The sequence below is a fragment of the Equus przewalskii genome, chromosome 16 (genome assembly GCF_037783145.1).
Source record: "Equus przewalskii isolate Varuska chromosome 16, EquPr2, whole genome shotgun sequence".
NCBI lineage: Eukaryota > Metazoa > Chordata > Mammalia > Perissodactyla > Equidae > Equus > Equus przewalskii.
The window spans coordinates 6,150,786-6,169,099 of NC_091846.1; the positions used below are offsets into that span (position 1 = coordinate 6,150,786).

Here is an 18,314-nt window from a genome sequence, read left to right on the forward strand (position 1 = left end):
TCTTCTGGCTGAGTAGTATTCCATAGTGTCTATATACCACATCTTCTTTATCCCTAGGTTGCTTACAAGTCTTGGCAATTGTGAATAATGCTGCAATGAACATAGGGGTGCATGTATCTTTATGCCTTTGCATTTTCAAGTTCTTTGGATAAATACCCAGCAGTGGAATAGCTGGATCATATGGTAGATCTATTCTTAATTTCCTGAGGATACTCCATACTGCTTTCCGTAGTGGCTGCACCAGTTTACACTCCCACCAGCAGTGTATGAGGGTTCCCTTCTCTCCACATCCTCTCCAACATTTGTTGTTTCCTGTCTTGTTAATTATAGCCATTCTGACCATTCTGACCGGAGTGAGGTGATATCTCATTGTAGTTTTGATTCACATTTCCCTCATAGTTAATGATGTTGAACATGTTTTCATGTACCTGTTGGCCATCCATATATCTTCTTTGGCGAAATCTCTGTTCAGATCTTTTGCCCATTTTTTAATTGGGTTGTTGGTTTTTTTGTTGTTGAGATGTATGAGTTCTTTGTATACTTTGGAAATTAACCACTTATCCGATATATGGTTTGCAGATATCTTCTCCTAATTGTTAGGTTGTCTTTTTGTTTTCTTGATGGTTTCCTTTGCTGTGCAGAAGCTTTTTAGTTTAATGTAGTCCCATTTGTTCATTTTTTCTTTTGTTTCCCTTGCCCATACAGGCATGGTACTTGAAAATATGCTGCTAAGACCGATGTCAAAGAGTGTGCTATGTTTTCTACTAGAAGTTTCATAATTTCAGGTCTTACATTCAAGTCTTTAATCCATTTTGAGTTGATTTTTGTGCATGGTGTAAGATAATGATCTACTTTCATTCTTTGGCATGTGGCTGTCCAGTTTTCCCAACACCATTTATTGAAGAGACTCTCCTTTCTCCATTGTATGCTCTTGGCTCCCTTGTCGAAAATTAGCTGTCCATATGTGTGTGGGTTTATTCCTGGGCTCTCAGTTCTGTTCCATCGATCTGTGTGTCTGTTTTTGTGCCAGTACCATGCTGTTTTGGTTACTATGGCTTTGTAGTATATTTTGAAATCAGGGAGTGTGATACCTCCAGCTTTGTTCTTTTTCCTCAGGATTCCTTTAGATATTCAGGGTCTTTTGTTGTTCCATATAAATTTTAGGATTCTTTGTTCTATTTCTGTGAACTTTGATAGGGATTGCATTGAATGTACAGATTGCTTTCCAAAGTATGGACATTTTAACTATGTTGATTCTTCCAATCCAAGAGCATGGAATAGCCTTACATTTCTTTGTGTCTTCTTCAGTTTCTTTCAACAATGTTTATAGTTTTCGATGTACAGTTCTTTCACCTCTGTGGTTAAATTTATTCCTAGATATTTTATTCTTTTTGTTGCAATTGTAAATGGGATTATATTCTTAATTTCTCTTTCTGCTACTTCGTTCTTAGTGCCCGCTATGCTTTTTCATTGTTTGTAATTTGCTGTATTCTGGGAATAATTATCTGAGTTTTTTTATAGGTACTCTGTATTTGTATGTCTTGATCTCTCCCTTCCATGTGGCAAGTGTTCTTCAACTGTTTGTTTATTCTTGATTGTCTCTTCCTATTTAAGAATCAAGTTACAAAAAGCTGCTTTGGCATTTTGTGTACATAGATCATGGGGCTTATAGATTGGCACTTTACTTTAGGGTGATCCAGCAGACAACTGCCGTTAACTAGGAAAACCCTAAATGCCAGTATGTGTAAGTTTTTGCTCTGAGGCCATTCATATTCTTTAAGGGAAGAATCTCCAACTTTTGGCCCAAGCTTTATACACCCGGTAGCCCCAGGGCAGTGGAGGAGAGTCAGAGAAAGAGGATCAACTGTTCACAATACAGACTTTGGGGGCCGGCCTGGTGGCACAGCGGTTAAGTGTGCACATTCCGCTTCGGCGGCCCAGGGTTCGCTGGTTCAGATCCCCAGTGCGGACATGGCATCACTTGGCAAGCTGTGCTGTGGTAGGTGTCCCACATATAAAGTAGAGGAAGATGGGCACGGATGTTAGCTCAGGGCCAGTCTTCCTCAGCAAAAAGAGGATTGACAGCAGATGTTAGCTCAGGGCTAATCTTCCTCAAAAAAAATACAGACTTTGTAGCTGGTATTTCCAAGTACAAAGTCCTCCTAGAGTTGTGCAGGATGAATCTGCCTCCCACCCAACAATTATACTGTTGACTGGGCCTTCTCTGAACTGTTTCGTCTGCCCTCCATCTTCTAGAAATGTTTTTATATATCTCTGCCTGGATCAAGTCTTCACATGGCCAGTCTCTTCTTTTCATCCAGATCTTAGTCAAAATACTATCATTTCAGAGGGAACTTTCTTGACCACTCAGTCTGAAGTAGGCACCTGACCTTCCCCATCATGCTTCTGTCTTGTTGTCTTGATACCGTTGAACAGTTTCTAAAATCCACTGAAATAGGTAGACCTTGCCTGGCTGTTTCCATTGTAGGTGAGTGCCTAATGGTATGTAGTGAGACTCAGTACTCTTTGTTGAATAAATGAATGAATCTTGTCCCTGGTGATCTCCTCCTCTTGTTTTTATTACTGTGGATTTATACTTTTACTGCTTTGCTGCCATTTCAGTGTATACTCAAGAAGGAAAAAGGAGAAATACCTGTGATCATTCCCCCATATTAATCTTGAATCCAACATTTTTTTCCCAAGAAATCTTTGTGTTCACTAGTCTTCATACTTGCTTTGAGATCACATTTTATTATAGAAAAATAAAGGTAGATAAAGTTAAGTCATTTAGATATAGGACTTCTCTGTATTGCCTTTGTGACTTTTCTACAAATCTAAAATTATTCCAAAATAAAATTTTTTTTTTAAATTCAGAAAGAAAGTAAAAATTATTGAAGCTAATCCTATTTTTGAATACATATTGTTACCTAAACTCACATTTGGTTTTCTGTTTTACAAGTGTATTCTAAATGCATTTAAGAAGCATACAAACTTAGTGTGATACATAGCTTTTTTTTTCCACCTATAAAATGAATATTTAAAAGCAGTGTTACTTTTGATGAGATGTATTAACAGACTATACAAATAAAGAAGTGATTACCTAGTCTTAGCTGCTATTAACTGAAAACTTGAGTCTTTGATTTAAATTAAGTAAAAAATACACAATCACAGAAGCTTATGACTCTGGCTCATTATTTATTATCTTTTTCTTTTTTCTTAAGAAATTTCTCTTTTATTGTGAACATTAAGATTTGTACAACCTGTTATTCACTAGGACATTCTACAGTCCAGCAGTTTTAATGCAGGGCTATTTGTCACAAAGCTGAACCACCATCAATTAGGTGGATTCCCGTGTTCAAATGGCAATATAATTTGGGAAAGAGAAGGCCTTTCTTCATATTTTCCCCCTCTTCCTCCTCCTCATCAACATAGAAATTTATTGGATAATTATTAGATAAACTTTAAAGAACTTAATAGAAACCAAAATGAATGCAAATTATGTGGTTTACCCTTAAGGGACCTTCAGTCCAGTTGAGAAACAGTATGAAAATATGCATGAAATAATTTTGTCATCTTTGAACAATGGAAGTATAAAGGCTGGCAATGTAACTTGTAGCCTTAGCTCTCTCACTCCTGGGGATGTGTGTGTGTGTGTGTGTGTGTGTGTTATTTGTGTTTAGACAAGGCATTTAGTCATTTGTCTCATTTTCTGAAAATGAGAATTTAGCCTAAATCATCTCTTAGATCCCCTCCAACCCTAAAAGTTCTATGACCGTAGATACAAACAACTGCCTGTGAGGTAGGGAGAGCACAGAGGGATCTGACTCGGGTGCACATGATTGAAATCAGGGTCAGTGCCAGTCCCTCCCCTGGGGGTGATCCCCACCCCGTGTACACCTGACTTGGCCAAGAGCAGTCTTGGAGAACACTTTTCTTCTATCAAAACTTTGGCTCAAAAAAGTCATAATGTAGGTATCTACAAATTGCTTTTTGTTTGAGAGAGAGAAATCATACATAAATCAGTTTTAATATAACTTTTTGAAAATAGAATAAAGGGGTAAAAAATGAAATTTCTTCCTTTCTCCCACACCAAAGCAGCAAAAGAGCATAGAGAAAAAACCTGAACACAACTGACTGACATGTTCCCACCCTGCATTGCACACAGGTTTTAGTGCTGTGGACATTTCTTCAGCTGTACAGAACTGATGCTGAGTCATTAAACCAAAGCGAGGAAATACTAGAGTAGTAAACACTGTACTCCCAGGGACAAAGTTGAATTCAGTTTTGAATATTTTGGGTTTTCATTTGTTTAACTGACTTTGTCGAGAAGGCTGAAAGAGGAGTATCAATCTTTAGTTAATTAATAGTCACTGAAATAGTCTTAATACAAGTTTATTAGGGTATGAACTTTTAAGCTCAGATGTTTGTCCTCAAATAACTGAATGCACACTAATTATGTGGTATTCTACTAAACAGGGAATATACAAAAAATTAGGGAGAATGACAATTGCCTTTTTTATCAAAATAGAAGCTTGCTATTAGTATACCTATTGATTAAAACATTATTTAACAATTTTTTTTTCCCTATTTGAGTCTATGTAGCATGCCAGTTGCTATCTCCCTGCTCAGTTAGCTCAGTAGCTACACAGGAGCATCACAGATTTTGAGAAGTAGATGGATTTCTCCGTTTCTAACTTGGAGAGTCTTTCTAGAAGGCAGGTAGGTGAGCAGAAAGGGACTTGTCTATGAACTTGGCATAATCTGAAAAACAGTAGGCAAGATGGGAAGGAAAGACTTATTTACAAAGATTTGGAAATTTGAAATAATTGCCTGATCAGCTAACTCAAATTCATGATTAATGTCTAGATCAAGATTTGAAGAAAGGAAGGATGGTGAAATTCATAAAGCTGAAAGATAATGGGAAAGATAGAAAGAAGGAGGTTATAGGGTGAATTTAAGCAAGATTCAGTAAACTATTTTTTCCTGCTTTCCTTTTATTTTAAAAGCAATGTAGCTTTAAAGATAGCTAAACTATTTATTTGCCTCTCATCTTCCTCTACATATTTCATTTTCTTCTTTAGAACTTTTCCTGGCTAACCAGCACGCGTTGTTACAGTGTCCCTAGGGTGCTACGAGCAGAGCTGTAACCATGCAGACTGACCCATCTGCCCTTCTCGTGAGCCTGCTCACTCGCCTGTCTTCCCTTTGATTAAGGTTATCCCCGAGGCCGGGTTTATATGGCGTACCCCACGTAAAAAGAATAATCACAAAATAATTAATTTTCCTGTTTACTTTCTAATGCTCAAAACAAAATAACTTGGTTTCTATTTCTTGATGAGACATTTCCATATTAGCTAGACTTGGTTCTTTGATGTGGGATACAACTGATAGGCACACATGGTCGTTTTTTAAAATCGCTTGCTTGTAGTCAGGATGTATAATCTTTAAGCAAATGGATGATTAATTTGTTACTCTAAAATGTAAATGTGTTGAATTTACATTAAATTAAATAGCTATATTTCAGTTTTGGAGTTTAGGAATTCTTAGTTATTTTTAAATTAACATTTTTTCTATTTAAGTAACAATTATTAACATACCTGAATAATCAGCTTTAATAAAATAGTTGTTTTTATTTGTCCTTCTATAGTTATCTATATTTACCACAGGTATTGATTAGTCAAAAACCACTTATTGAGTGTCTGCATGCATACCTTTGTACTTAGTGTGGAGAAGTTAACACTGTCAGTTTAGGGATTGGTTAAGAGAAGAAATGGAAGATTTTGAGCTTTAAATTCTCAATTGGCATATAGATCTTTCCTCTGCTGCTACTTCTACTATTAAAGATCTTTCATCTACCACTATTGAGTAGAAGTTTAATATGAATGAAAATTGCCTGTATCTTAAAGTGAATAGAGGGAATTTGTTGTCTACAGAGGAATCCATTTGCCTAGCTTTTATGAGTAATTCCTGTGAATTTATACCCATTTTAAAGGTAATATTTTGCCCCCTATTTTCTTGTCCTTATGAAATACTTAAACTTGCAAAACCTGACACTGCTATAGCATAAAGAAACCTTTTGAGTGAAAAACTGTTCCAGTAGACATGCTGTTTCTTTAGAATATCTGAGCTCAGGCATCGTTTTCTTCTTGTTGGAATAGCACCTTGCTAACTAGTGCTAACATGGGAGGATAATTATTAGACTGTACATATTAGCAAGTACATAAACAAGATAAAGAAAAAAATATATTTTTTACCACAAAAACTTGTGTTGATTGTTTTGGGCAAGTATGCCCAATTTCAGTGGCTGTTTGGGTTTTCTGTTTGTTTAGTTTTGTTTAGTTTTGTTTGTTTGTGGTTCCCTTGCTCCGTATGCAGCTTTGTATGTATTTCCTAGATTAGGTAATGTGTGAGGCCTTTAAGACCTGCCAATAAGTTAGCTAATAAATTTGATTTAAACTTGGAATGAAGCCACTGGGTGGGATGGAGGTATACAGGGAATGAAAAATTGGAGTGGCGGGGTGGGAATATATATTTACAAACAATATTCCATGATATTTATAACTGCTTAGGAATTAATATGACTTATTAGGGAAAGAAAAACACTCCCCACCAAGATAAAAATGCATTTTCTTTTGGAAAGAACCACTTTATTTTCCTCCTTTCTTTTTCTTTTCTCCTTTCCTTTTTTTTCCTTTTCTCTTTTTTTCTTTTTTCCTTTTTGTTTTAAAGATATTTGGGCTATAGGGTGTATATTTGCAGAACTACTAACGTCAGAACCAATATTTCACTGTCGACAAGAGGACATCAAAACTAGTAATCCTTATCACCATGACCAGCTGGACAGAATATTCAATGTAATGGGATTTCCTGCAGGTACACATTATGTTTTTGTTTTTGTTTTTAAAGCACTGTTGTTTGAACTTAGATATCTTCATTGGAAAGGGGTATATTTTTAGCTGATGAAAGCTACTCTTACTTGATCTTTTATATTTATGACTTGCATTAATCAAAGAGCCATAGAAATAGCAAAATTTGTAGAATTCACATCTTAGCATAAAAATGTTTATGGATTTCCTGAATTTGAGGAGTGTGTTTTTGTTTCATTTTGATTTTTTTTATTTTGTTGCTTAATATTTGAAATGATAAAATATTTGCAATATCTGTATTGAAAAGGTACCTTTCGTTCTTACCAGTGGAAACTATAAATAAAATTTAGTAGTGTGTATTTTTGTCTGGCAGCACATATAATACTACCATTACTTTGGATATGAATACAAATTTTGAACAAATTTTTTTTTAGGGCACTGTACAGAATCAGATTATATTGAATAATACATTTTTGCTTTATAACTCTTGTGAATGAGAATATTCTTTTAATTGTGCTGTTAGAACAGTCAGGATGTGAGTGAAAGTCTAGGATTCCACAGTGACCTTGCCCACACACAGCAGAGAGAAAGTCGTTTAGTGTCCATATCATGGGTCTCAAATCTCTCCAGCTATATCCCATTCCCTCATTAGACCACAGAATGGTGTCGTTCGTCAGTCACCAGAAACTCTGCCCAGAGGTCCAGAAAAATGAAGACTGGTTTAAAACACCTACATAATTTTGGCTAGTCAAGTACTTATTAGAAATTGTTTCTCATTAGGAATTTTTCTCAGGTCAGGATGACTCAAAACTAATACAGAAATATCTGGGAATGATAATTCCACATTCCCTTGTAAAGATGTTAATTATCAGGAAATTCAGAATAACTATACAAATACTACCTTTCTCCAAAATTGGTCAGCAGTTCTACGAAGACTACTTTGTTGTGATGGGAATTTCATTTATTCACTAAATAGTTATTGAGTACCTGCCATGTGCCAGGCACTGTGGAAAGTATAAAATATTGTTGATATAACAGACATAATTCTTGCTTTCTTGGAGTTTACATTGTACTGCTCTAAGTAAAATGTTTAAAAAATAGGTATGGTTTGGGTAGATAAAGAAGAATGGCCTTTTCTTCCCACTTCTGAATGTGTCCACCATTTCTAAGGCACAGAGAAAGGAACGTGGTTTACAAGGGGGTGGAAGTGAGGAAGGCCTCTATAGGAGGTGATTTGTAATGTGTGGTTCAACTGTTAGGGTAGGCTCAGCTTGTAAGGAACTTGAAAAGCAGACCGCAGAGTTTAGATTTGATATGCTAAAGTATGAGAATCCATGATAAGTTCTTGAGAACTAGTGACATGATTTCTGTTATATTTTAGAAAGATTAGTTTGGCGGTGGTATGTAAAAATCAATTAAAGAGAGGTAACTAAAGTCAGGGAAACCAGCTGCTTGCCTCTATATCAGTGTTCCAGGTATAAAGTGATAGTAAGGGTGGAGAATAAAGAACAAATATAAAATTTTTCATAGGAAGTGTGTAACTAAGAGAAGAGTAGGAGATTATCTCAGGATTTCCAGCTTGAGAAACTGACAAAATAGAAAAATTGGAACAAGGAAATGGGAGAAAATTCCATTTAGGAGTTTAAAGTTTATATTTAATTTACTTTTCAATATGTGATATCTGGAGGATTGGTAGCAAATGTTTTTACAAGTAAGTTGAAAGAAAAGCAAACCTCTGAAGGCCATTTAAGAGCTTGCAGTGCTGTAAGCTGCCTGCTATAGAGCTGTGTGCCCAGTAGACTCAGTGGTCCACTGGGGGTGATGAGGATCACAGGCCATCTAGCATGTATTGTTTGAGCAACTCTATGCCAAGGAAATGGAAACACTTTCTACCTAATGTGTCTGGTAGCTGGGGTTGTTTTTGTGGATGTTGTTGAAACTAGTCAAGCACCAGCTGACCTTTTAGTGTACTAGCTATATCCTACTCTATTCTACTTCAGACACTTAGGACTGCTTATATTGATTGTTGATGTAAGGCAGTGTATTTAACAAGGTGACAGTAAGGAGGGCCATATAAAGAGGTGCATCTTAAAGCTGCTGAGGGGAAAGATGTGGCATTTTATCGTTGAAGAGAGCGACTGCTGATTTAATCAAGAAATTTGGTGGAAAAGGGGAAAAATGGCTTTACAAGTAGAAATAGAACTAGTTAATAATAGAAATATTTATTTATAACTTATTCCCCTCTATAGAAATTGAGTTAACTTACAGTAAAACACATAGAAAGTAGGCATTAAAAAGGTAGAGATAACTGTACAAAGGATGGGGAATCGTATTTACAGTTCAAGATAAGATGTTTACTATAGCTGACCATTTATTCACAGTCTCTGCTTTCGTAGGTTAAAATTATAGGAAATGTAATGAAAACAGGTAACCTTTATTGAGATTCTTGAGAATAGGAACCTAGACAACATGAAAACTTTATCAATGTATTTCACAGATAAAGATTGGGAAGATATAAAAAAGATGCCTGAACATTCTACATTAATGAAAGATTTCAGAAGAAATACGTAAGTTGGAAAGAAAATAGAACTTTGTTGATTTTTGCTTTTCTAGAATACTCAGTATGAGATTGAATACTCAACATAATAGCATACTCAACGTAAGATATTCTAAGTAATTTCGCTTACTTACTCTAATAAATATTTTACAACAGTCTTCATTTCTTAAGCTGCTTAAATGCTATAAAGAAGGTGAATATGTAATATTAGCAGCTGCTTTGGGGGTGAGACAACAACCACTTCGTTTCTCTCCATGTTTACTACTGGAAGCTAGGCATCGTGGGAAGCATCACAGCTGAAGCAATAAGAGACAGACAGACAAACCTTGTTCACAGCCGCTTGCCCACCCATCTAGGTTATGTAGTAATTTTAAGCAATGTTTAATAGAGAAGTATTTCATTTATTCACAATGCGACATCAGGTGATTGGGAGAGGGCAGTTTATAGACATATAACAAAAAAAGTTTTTTAACTTATTGGTAAGGCTGAGATAAACTTTTGACCCATATGTTATTCACGATAATTGTTGAGATGACATTCATGTGAAAGAAGCTATTCAGTGTATGTTATTCATGAAATTATCTTGCATTTAATCAGTGGTATTCATTCAAAAGTGACTAGTATGAATATTGAATGAAATATAAATTGATTTAATGCTACTCTTTTTATGCTGATTATACCATTTTCAATATATGTTCGATATTAGTTATGATTAAAATAATTCTGTTTGGAAAAATTTCAGCCATGTAAAATTAACCTCAAATCTAATGTAAATATTTCTCTTTCAGGTATACCAACTGCAGCCTTATCAAGTACATGGAAAAACATAAAGTTAAACCAGATAGTAAAGCATTCCACTTGGTAAGCTCTAGAGGACAGTACTAATGAAATGTGTTTTTTCCCCTAACTACATAGCCCAACCTGAAGCTTTTGGGGGTCAATTTACATGGTTACTCAGCACTCGTAGAGTACTGTAGTGGTAAATGCAGAAATCTTGTTAGTGCATGCTAGTGAAGACATCAAAATATTTATTTTTCCAAACCTATAGCATGGTTTGACAGACTCGTGTTTGGTTACATTAGATTTTCTGAAGATAGTCATTGTACCAAGTCTGTCAAGAGCATTTTTTAAATAACATTTATTGGTTTTCATCACTTATTTGTTTATTTATTTTTAAAGATTGAGACCTGAGCTAACAACTGTTGCCCGTCTTTTTTTTTTTTTTTTTGGCTTTTTCTCCCCAAATCCCCCCAGTACATAGTTGTATATTTTAGTTGTGGGTCCTAGTTGTGGCATGTAGGATGCTGCCTCAACATGGCCTGATGAGCAGTGCCATGTCCGCGCCCAGGATGCGAACCAGCAAAGCCCTGGGCCGCGGAAGTGAAACGCGTGAACCTAACCACTTGGCCACGGGACCTGCGCCTCATCACTTATTTAAAAATTTCACAAATTTCAGAGAAGAATCAAGAAGAAAATCCCACCATTCTGAAATAATTTTTACAGATTATTTTATATTTCAACTCTTTGAAAGATTGTTTACGAAATCTTGAACTCCCAAGATACTTCTTATAAACTTGGGTATTAGGGATTCTTCAGTGATGGTATACATTATTTGCTTTTTCTGGAAGAGTATGAAAGATGCAGTATTTATTAGTGTAAAATGGAAAAATGATTTGATCTAGAATCCAAATGAATCCATGCACTATCGATAATTTGTGATGAGATTATTCAACAGTTGACAATTTAAATTTGTTTACAATTGTTTCCATTTTTTCACCACAGCAATTAAAAATATTTTCCAGTTTTAAGTTTTCCAAAAAAGTTTATAACATATAAAGGTGGAATTGAAGGAAGCTGGTTGTATTTTGCTTGGCTTAAAATTCTCTTACACCTTTATTCCCAGTGTTTTTAAATGCGTTCCTTAAATGGGAGTTTCTTTACCTTGAGAGTGTTAAACTTTCCTGTATTACAGTATCAGGCCACTTGGCAAATATTTCTATTTCTGCTTCCATTTCTGCTTTTTCTTCTCCTTCTACTGCTTCTGCCTCTTCTTCTTATTTTTGTGTCATGTCATATATCATGTATTTCATATCTTATCAGCAGTTTAAAAAGCAATGCTTAACCTATTATGACCACACAATGTATTATCCAAATGATGGTTTATTATAGCGTACTTAAAACAGGACCCAAGTAGAAAGGTGTTAGTTACTCTAACAAAATAATGATAAGTGAGGTAGACCAAAAGTCACAATTTAGAGGAATTACTCTTACTTCCCCCCAGTTCGCTGCTGCTCAGTATAGTCCGAGGTGACTCGCACTGCCTTCACCACTGAAATTCAAAAGATACTCTTCCTTTGCAGCTTATTTGCTTTGTTTTACTGAGGTGACCTATCTTGGGTGGTCTCACCTGAAAGCTCTATTATAACTCCATTAAAGCTGTTGAGTATTTTAAATAGCAGATCCATGATTTTCCTTTCAACTCTAAAAGTAAAATTGTGCCTCCACTGAAATATCAGATCATTGAAATTAAAGTCTCACCATCCCAACATTTCATCTGCATTTTTAAATACTTTATGTCCTTTTATCCTCTATCTCATTTTCCATTGTCTCAATGTGTCTATTACTTGGTTTTTTAAAGTGTGGTCCTAGTCCAGAACATTAGAATCACCTGGGAAGTTGTTGGAACTGCAGATCCTTGGGCTCCTGCTGGACAGACTATCAGAAGGTCTGGAAATAGGGCCTAGCAGTCTCTTAAGAAGCACCCCGGGGTGATTCTGTTACACCGTGAAGTCTGAAAACCACTGCGTTAGATCAAAGGTTGTAAACTAAGAGACCGCTATTTAGATAATCTCTTAAATCACATATTAAAATCAAATATTCTAGTTCATAGAGACTTCAGTAAACTATGTTTTAACCAAAAAGAAATACTGAGTTTTCACATTAGCGTGACATTTCTGTATGTAGCAATAATGATAATAATAGCTAACACTTACATAGTGCTTTCTTTGTGCCAGGCACCATATAATTGCTTTCAATATATTAACTCATTTAATCTCGAAAACAAACCTTGATTATAAGTACTATTTTTAATCTCCATTTGACAAATGGAGTTACAAAGAGGCTAGGTAATTTGTCCAAAGTCACTCAACTAATAAATGTCAAATCAGGATTTGAACCGAAGCGGTCTCCTTCCAGAGTCTCCATTCATAACCACACCTCTATACTTTACAGTTTCTGTATTCATCACCATACTTATTTAGACTAGTACAGCACTGTCCAGGGGAACTTTCTCTGATGATTTATGCTGTCCAATAGGGTAGCCACTAGTCTCATGTAGCTGTTGAGCTCTATGGACCTGAAATGACTGAGAAATTGATTTTTTTAGTTTAATTTGGATTTAAATTTAAATGGCAATATATGGCTAGTGCATTATTTGTGTTATAACAGTTTTTCCCCTTAATAGAAAATACAGGAATTTTAGTCCTGTTTTAAATTGGATAAAGCATTTAGATAATGCAGGGAAAAGATCATTGATTTAGAGTAAGAAGACGTAAGTTTAGTTACTTCTTAGAGGTGAACCAAGTGAGATAATGAATATTAGAGTGACTAAAAAGATATGAGTTAAATTTAATAATTAGGATGTTTTTGTTTAATTTGGGGGAATAAATGCCCCTCAAATTGTGGTGTTGTTCATCAAAAAGTATATACCTCCCACACATGCGCCAAAGGGTATAACTAGGACAAGTAATGCAGTACTGTTTTCTTGATTTATGGTTTCAGCTTCAGAAGTTGCTTACCATGGACCCAATAAAGCGAATTACCTCAGAACAGGCTATGCAGGATCCCTATTTCTTAGAAGACCCGCTTCCTACATCAGAGTAAGTGATCCATTTGTTAACTCACCAGCATGATAGAATTTTTTGGAGCAAGCTTTCTTTTAGTTGTCAACTCCAAGTTGCCACTCCTCTTATATGGTTACCCAAGGAAATTTTTACGACAAGCGAAAAATGAGCTCTCATGACTGAAGTGTCATTTAGGGGTTTTACAGTTGTGAGGCGTTCTTGTTCATCTCTTGCTCTAGGAAACATCACTAGCATTAGTTTCAGCAGTAATCCAGTTATTCAGTGACAGGCTGATTGTGCATGCTGTAGCTCACTCAGACTCACTGGGATTGCTTACTGCTTGCAGTTACAGTTTTGTATTTCAATTGTAAATCCCATTCCCAAATAAATTTGTGTTCCCCATACCATCTTTTATTTTAAACGTAGTTAGGGAGGGTGAAAAAAAAACTGTGTTTGAATAGTGACATTTCGGCTAGAATCTATATTTTGGTTGTAGTAATAAAAGAGTAATGCTGAGATAAAAGAAGAAAGTTGAGTCATATTCAGTGATTATTGATTATTTTTATACAATGGAAAGCCCTCAAATAGCCAACTGTAATGTCACTGGTTAGAAGGAAAGATATTTTTTGTTACAGTTGCATGAAAGGTACTTATATTACAAATGTGGAAATAAAGTCCATCTTAAAAGATTAAAATGAAAGCCACTTAAATGAAGCATTTGAAATATTGATTAGTATACTAGAAATAATTTTTCTTTTTTTCTTATGATCAGCGTTTTTGCCGGGTGTCAAATCCCTTATCCAAAACGAGAATTTCTAACAGAAGAAGAACCTGATGACAAAGGAGACAAAGTAAGTATTAAAGTACAGTTGACAGCTTCTTGTTTTATTCAGTGCTACGGTAACATTTTGTGGTTTGGGTGTATTTTGTTCTCCGTCTGAGTTGAACTTTTATTTTTCTGTTTAACCAATTGAGAAGAACCAGCAGCAGCAGCAGGGCAATAACCATACTAATGGAACTGGTCACCCAGGGAATCAAGACAGCAGTCACACACAGGGACCCCCGTTGAAAAAAGTGAGAGTTGTTCCTCCTACCACTACCTCAGGTGGACTAATCATGACCTCAGACTATCAGGTATTTCAAGTTTGTTTTCTATTGACCTGCCGTGTCAGTATTTGCATATGGGTTTGTAGCCATTGGGAAATGCAATACAATGAAGAAAATACTGACCTTTATTTACCTGGAGAAATACAGTGACATGAAGTGTTATTGGTGTGGAAAAGTACTGACGGTGGTACAATAGATGGGCTTAGATTTTGAACTAGACAGACTTGGAATGATGGAATTTAAATTATGCCACTTATTAACTATGTGACCTGGACAAGTAATATAACATTTCTTGGCTCTAGTTTTTCATCTGTAAAATGAGACTAGTGAGGCCTAACTTGCAGTTGTAGGAGTAGACATGATAAATCTTAGCACCTAGCTTATAATTGGAGCTCAACAAATGATATCTATTGTTTTGAAACAACAATATACCGTAATAATTAAGAACACAGGCTTTCAAATCCCAGCCCAGCCACTGACTTCTGGGTAACCTTGAGAAAGCGATTCGCATGTTCTCAGTTTTCTCATTTGTACAATATAGGTAATGAAGTGTGATGTTGTAGTAAGGATAAAATGAGAGTGTATGGTAAGGCACAGTGGTTAGCCTGACCTAAGTGCTTAATAGATGATACCAATCACTTATCATTTTTATTATCATTATCATTAAAGGTCTTAGTAACATTCGTGGTACCCAGTTAGCACTTGTTGAGTGTTAGTGGTGGTGCTGGTGATGACTAAATAATAATAAGAGCTTGTTGAGTATTTACTATGTCCCAGCTATTATACTAAGTAGGAAACATACATTATTTCCTTTGGTTGTTATGATAACTCTGTGAGGTGTTATTGTCATTTCAGAAAACTGAGGCTTGTAGAGGTTAAATAACTTTCACGTGTTCACCCATGGAGTGGGCAGTAGACCCGGGACTCAGACTCAGATCTGACTACAGAGGCTCTGTTGCCTACTTATGGATCCTGTCAAGGGACATTGTTAGTTTTTTTGTATGATGACCTGTTTGGAAAGTAATATGCCATGTCTCTGCTTATTCTAATCATATTCCCAACTAACCTGTATTTCAATATGGGAAGGGTACTGAAAACCTGACCAATTAGAGTTATTTACCTCCTAAAAGAAAAAAAGAGATCTTACTAAACTGACGAGGTCCCCAGAACCTGTTACTGCACTTCAAGAATTAGATATTAACTCTGCTTTGGTTAAGGGGAGGTCCAGCCCCCCAAACCATGGAAATTATTGTCTGCCCTAGTAGTAAGTCTGCCAGCAGGCTAAACAAGGAAATCAAGGACAGGCGTCTATGGGGGTTGATATTTGTTCCAGCTTCTTTGTCTCCCCATCTGGATGAGAAGAGTGCGTCTGTCTGGGTTCAGGGGTGTGTTTGTGCACCGCGTGGTGGCCTCCTTAGACGGAAGCAGGGCGTGCTCACCTTTGCTGCTGCACCCAAGAGAGTGTTGCTGGAGTTCTTTGTTCCTGTTATTATTGTGATTGGTTTCTGTGTGTGATTTCAAAAATAGCATTTCTGACTACAGTTTCATATGTCCACTCTTTTTAAAATGTTATTTTTGCTAGGATTGGCAGAATTTAGAATTTATTAGAATTAGAATGATTTATTAAATATGCTTTGAAAGAGGAAAACAATAAATTATGGTTAATCTTTCATAGTGTTTGTCATGGGAGCTAATAGTGTGAGAGAGAGGTACAGGAATGGGAATAATGTAACAGATCAAAGTTAGAGGATTCTAAACTCCGTCACTGTTCTTTGCCTTTGTGCTGTTTTTAGAATTGAGAATACCACGCTTTTTACATTTCAATAATTATAATTTTACTTTTGTATATAACTTGTAGCAGAAAATAAGATTCATTAGTTTAAAGGGCATGAAAATATTTAATGCCAAAGTAAATGACTTTATGGTACATTTTCTTGTCATATTTATTTTTATTCTTTTGTCATATGTGTATGTTGGGGAGGTTTCCATTGAAGAATCTAACATGTAAATTAGCTTTGAATTTCTTAATGTATACATCAAGTTCATGTGTAAACATCTCAAGCAAATTAGTTATTTATCAAATAGATACAAAACAGCATATAAAGGGGGTTCTGCTGTAGAAAAAAGAAGAACTGCACAGCATAATAATAAGACTCAGCTTGGTAGTATTTGCTAGCAATACTTCTGACCTTCATAAAGAAAAGCTGATATTAAAAGACTTGGGTTTTTCTCATTGTAAGTCTAAAGCTAGTACATAGCACAAGACTTTTACATTCTTACTGCCTTGAAACACACTCATAAGCCTTGCTGGCTTGCGCCGTAACCCACTCATAGAAACACCTGAATCACGTTTCTGCCTCCGTCTCCTTTTCTAGCGTTCCAATCCACATGCTGCCTATCCCAACCCTGGACCAAGCACATCACAGCCACAGAGCAGCATGGGATACTCAACTACCTCCCAGCAGCCTCCACAGTACTCACATCAGACACACCGGTACTGAGCTGCGTTGGAATATTGTCAATGCACTGTTGCTAATGCTGCAGGACTGACTGTGCAGCTCTCTGCGGGAACCTGGTATGGGCCATGAGAATGTACTGTACAACCACATATTCAAAATGTCCAATAGCCAAGTTCCATCACTTTTCACAGATTGGGGTAGTGGCTTCTAACTTGTACCTATTTTGGAGTTAGACTTGAAAAGAAAGTGCTAGCACAGTTTGTGTTGTGGATTTGCTACTTCCATAGTTTACTTGACATGGTTCAGACTGACCAATGCATTTTTTTCAGTGACAGTCTGTAGCAGTTGAAGCTGTGAAATGTGCTAGGGGCAAGCATTTGTCGTTGTATGTGGTGAATTCTTTCAATGTAACAACATTATCTGACCAATAGTACACACACACACACACACAAAAGTTGAACTGGTACTTGAAACAGAAAGTATGTGTTAACTCAACAAAATAACCAAGACTCAAGAAGAGATTATTTTGGTACACCTTTCATTTTAGTGTCTTATCAGTGGGTTGATTCATTTTCTACATTAATCAGTGTTTTCTGACCAAGAATATTGCTTGGATTTTTTTGAAAGTACAGAAAGCCACATAGTTTCTCCAGAAAGGTTTCAGAACTCCCAAAGATTAATTTCCAACTTACAAGTTTGTTTTTATTTTCAATCTATGACTTGACTGGTATTAAAGCTGCTATTTGATAGTAATTAAATATGTTGTCATTGATATAAACCTGTTTGGTTCAGCAAACAAACTAAAATGATTGTCATAGACAGTGTTTTATTTTTCCTGTTGGTGTTGCTGATTTGTGAGCATGCTTTAAGATGAAAAAAGCATGAATGATAACTTCCTTTAAAAGGTGCGGCATCCAATTCAGATATTTTGTCCTGATTTTAAAGCTGGTTGGTGTAGTGCTATTAAAATTTTGTTCAGTTAAATTTTCTTTTTTACAACTTGTTCGCACGTTTTTAGGGTGCCCTTACTTCAGCAAAGGAGAAGGAGTAGGAGAGCCTTAGAATTTTTGAGGAAAAAAAAAACCTATAACATACAATGTACTGTATCAAACTATTTTACATGAATGACACAAGTATTCTGAATTTAAAAAAATTGAACATTGTTAAAAACAAGGTGTTATGTAATAAATTTATTTTTCATAAATCAAAATACGGAGTCAGCTGTATTTTTATATGCACAAAGGTGTTTTATTTTATTTTAAAATGTGCCTTAACAGTTGGCCTCTAAATAAATCTCTTCGGTGTTCATTAATAATATGTATATATTCTGCCTCTGTGATGGAGTAAAATGACTTATGATTTAGATATGGATGCTTTTCTCTGTTACACTTAGTACTGTAATATAAGATATGAAATAGATACCTTTCTAATTGAAAGAAATTGTGGTGAGCCTTCCATTTCTAGAATAATGCTAAAATTGTTA

General features: G+C 35.7%; 1 protein-coding gene across 20 annotated transcripts in view; it reads left to right on the forward strand.

The window, feature by feature from the left end:
- CDK8 (cyclin dependent kinase 8) overlaps nt 1-18,041 on the forward strand; it is a 124,951-nt gene extending 106,910 nt beyond the window's left edge. For 10 of the 20 annotated variants that reach the window (XM_008537023.2, XM_070578661.1, XM_070578664.1 and 7 more), the window contains 7 exons: nt 6,730-6,873; nt 9,364-9,433; nt 10,212-10,284; nt 13,204-13,301; nt 14,038-14,116; nt 14,241-14,399; nt 16,748-18,041. In XM_008537023.2, the coding sequence (XP_008535245.1) occupies nt 6,730-6,873; nt 9,364-9,433; nt 10,212-10,284; nt 13,204-13,301; nt 14,038-14,116; nt 14,241-14,399; nt 16,748-16,873 (749 nt within the window). In that variant the 3' untranslated portion in view covers nt 16,874-18,041. The remainder of the gene's footprint in view (nt 1-6,729; nt 6,874-9,363; nt 9,434-10,211; nt 10,285-13,203; nt 13,302-14,037; nt 14,117-14,240; nt 14,400-16,747) is intronic. The other 10 variants (XM_008537024.2, XM_070578658.1, XM_008537025.2 and 7 more) reach the window with 7 other exon arrangements.
- The last annotated feature ends 273 nt before the right edge of the window (nt 18,042-18,314 follow it).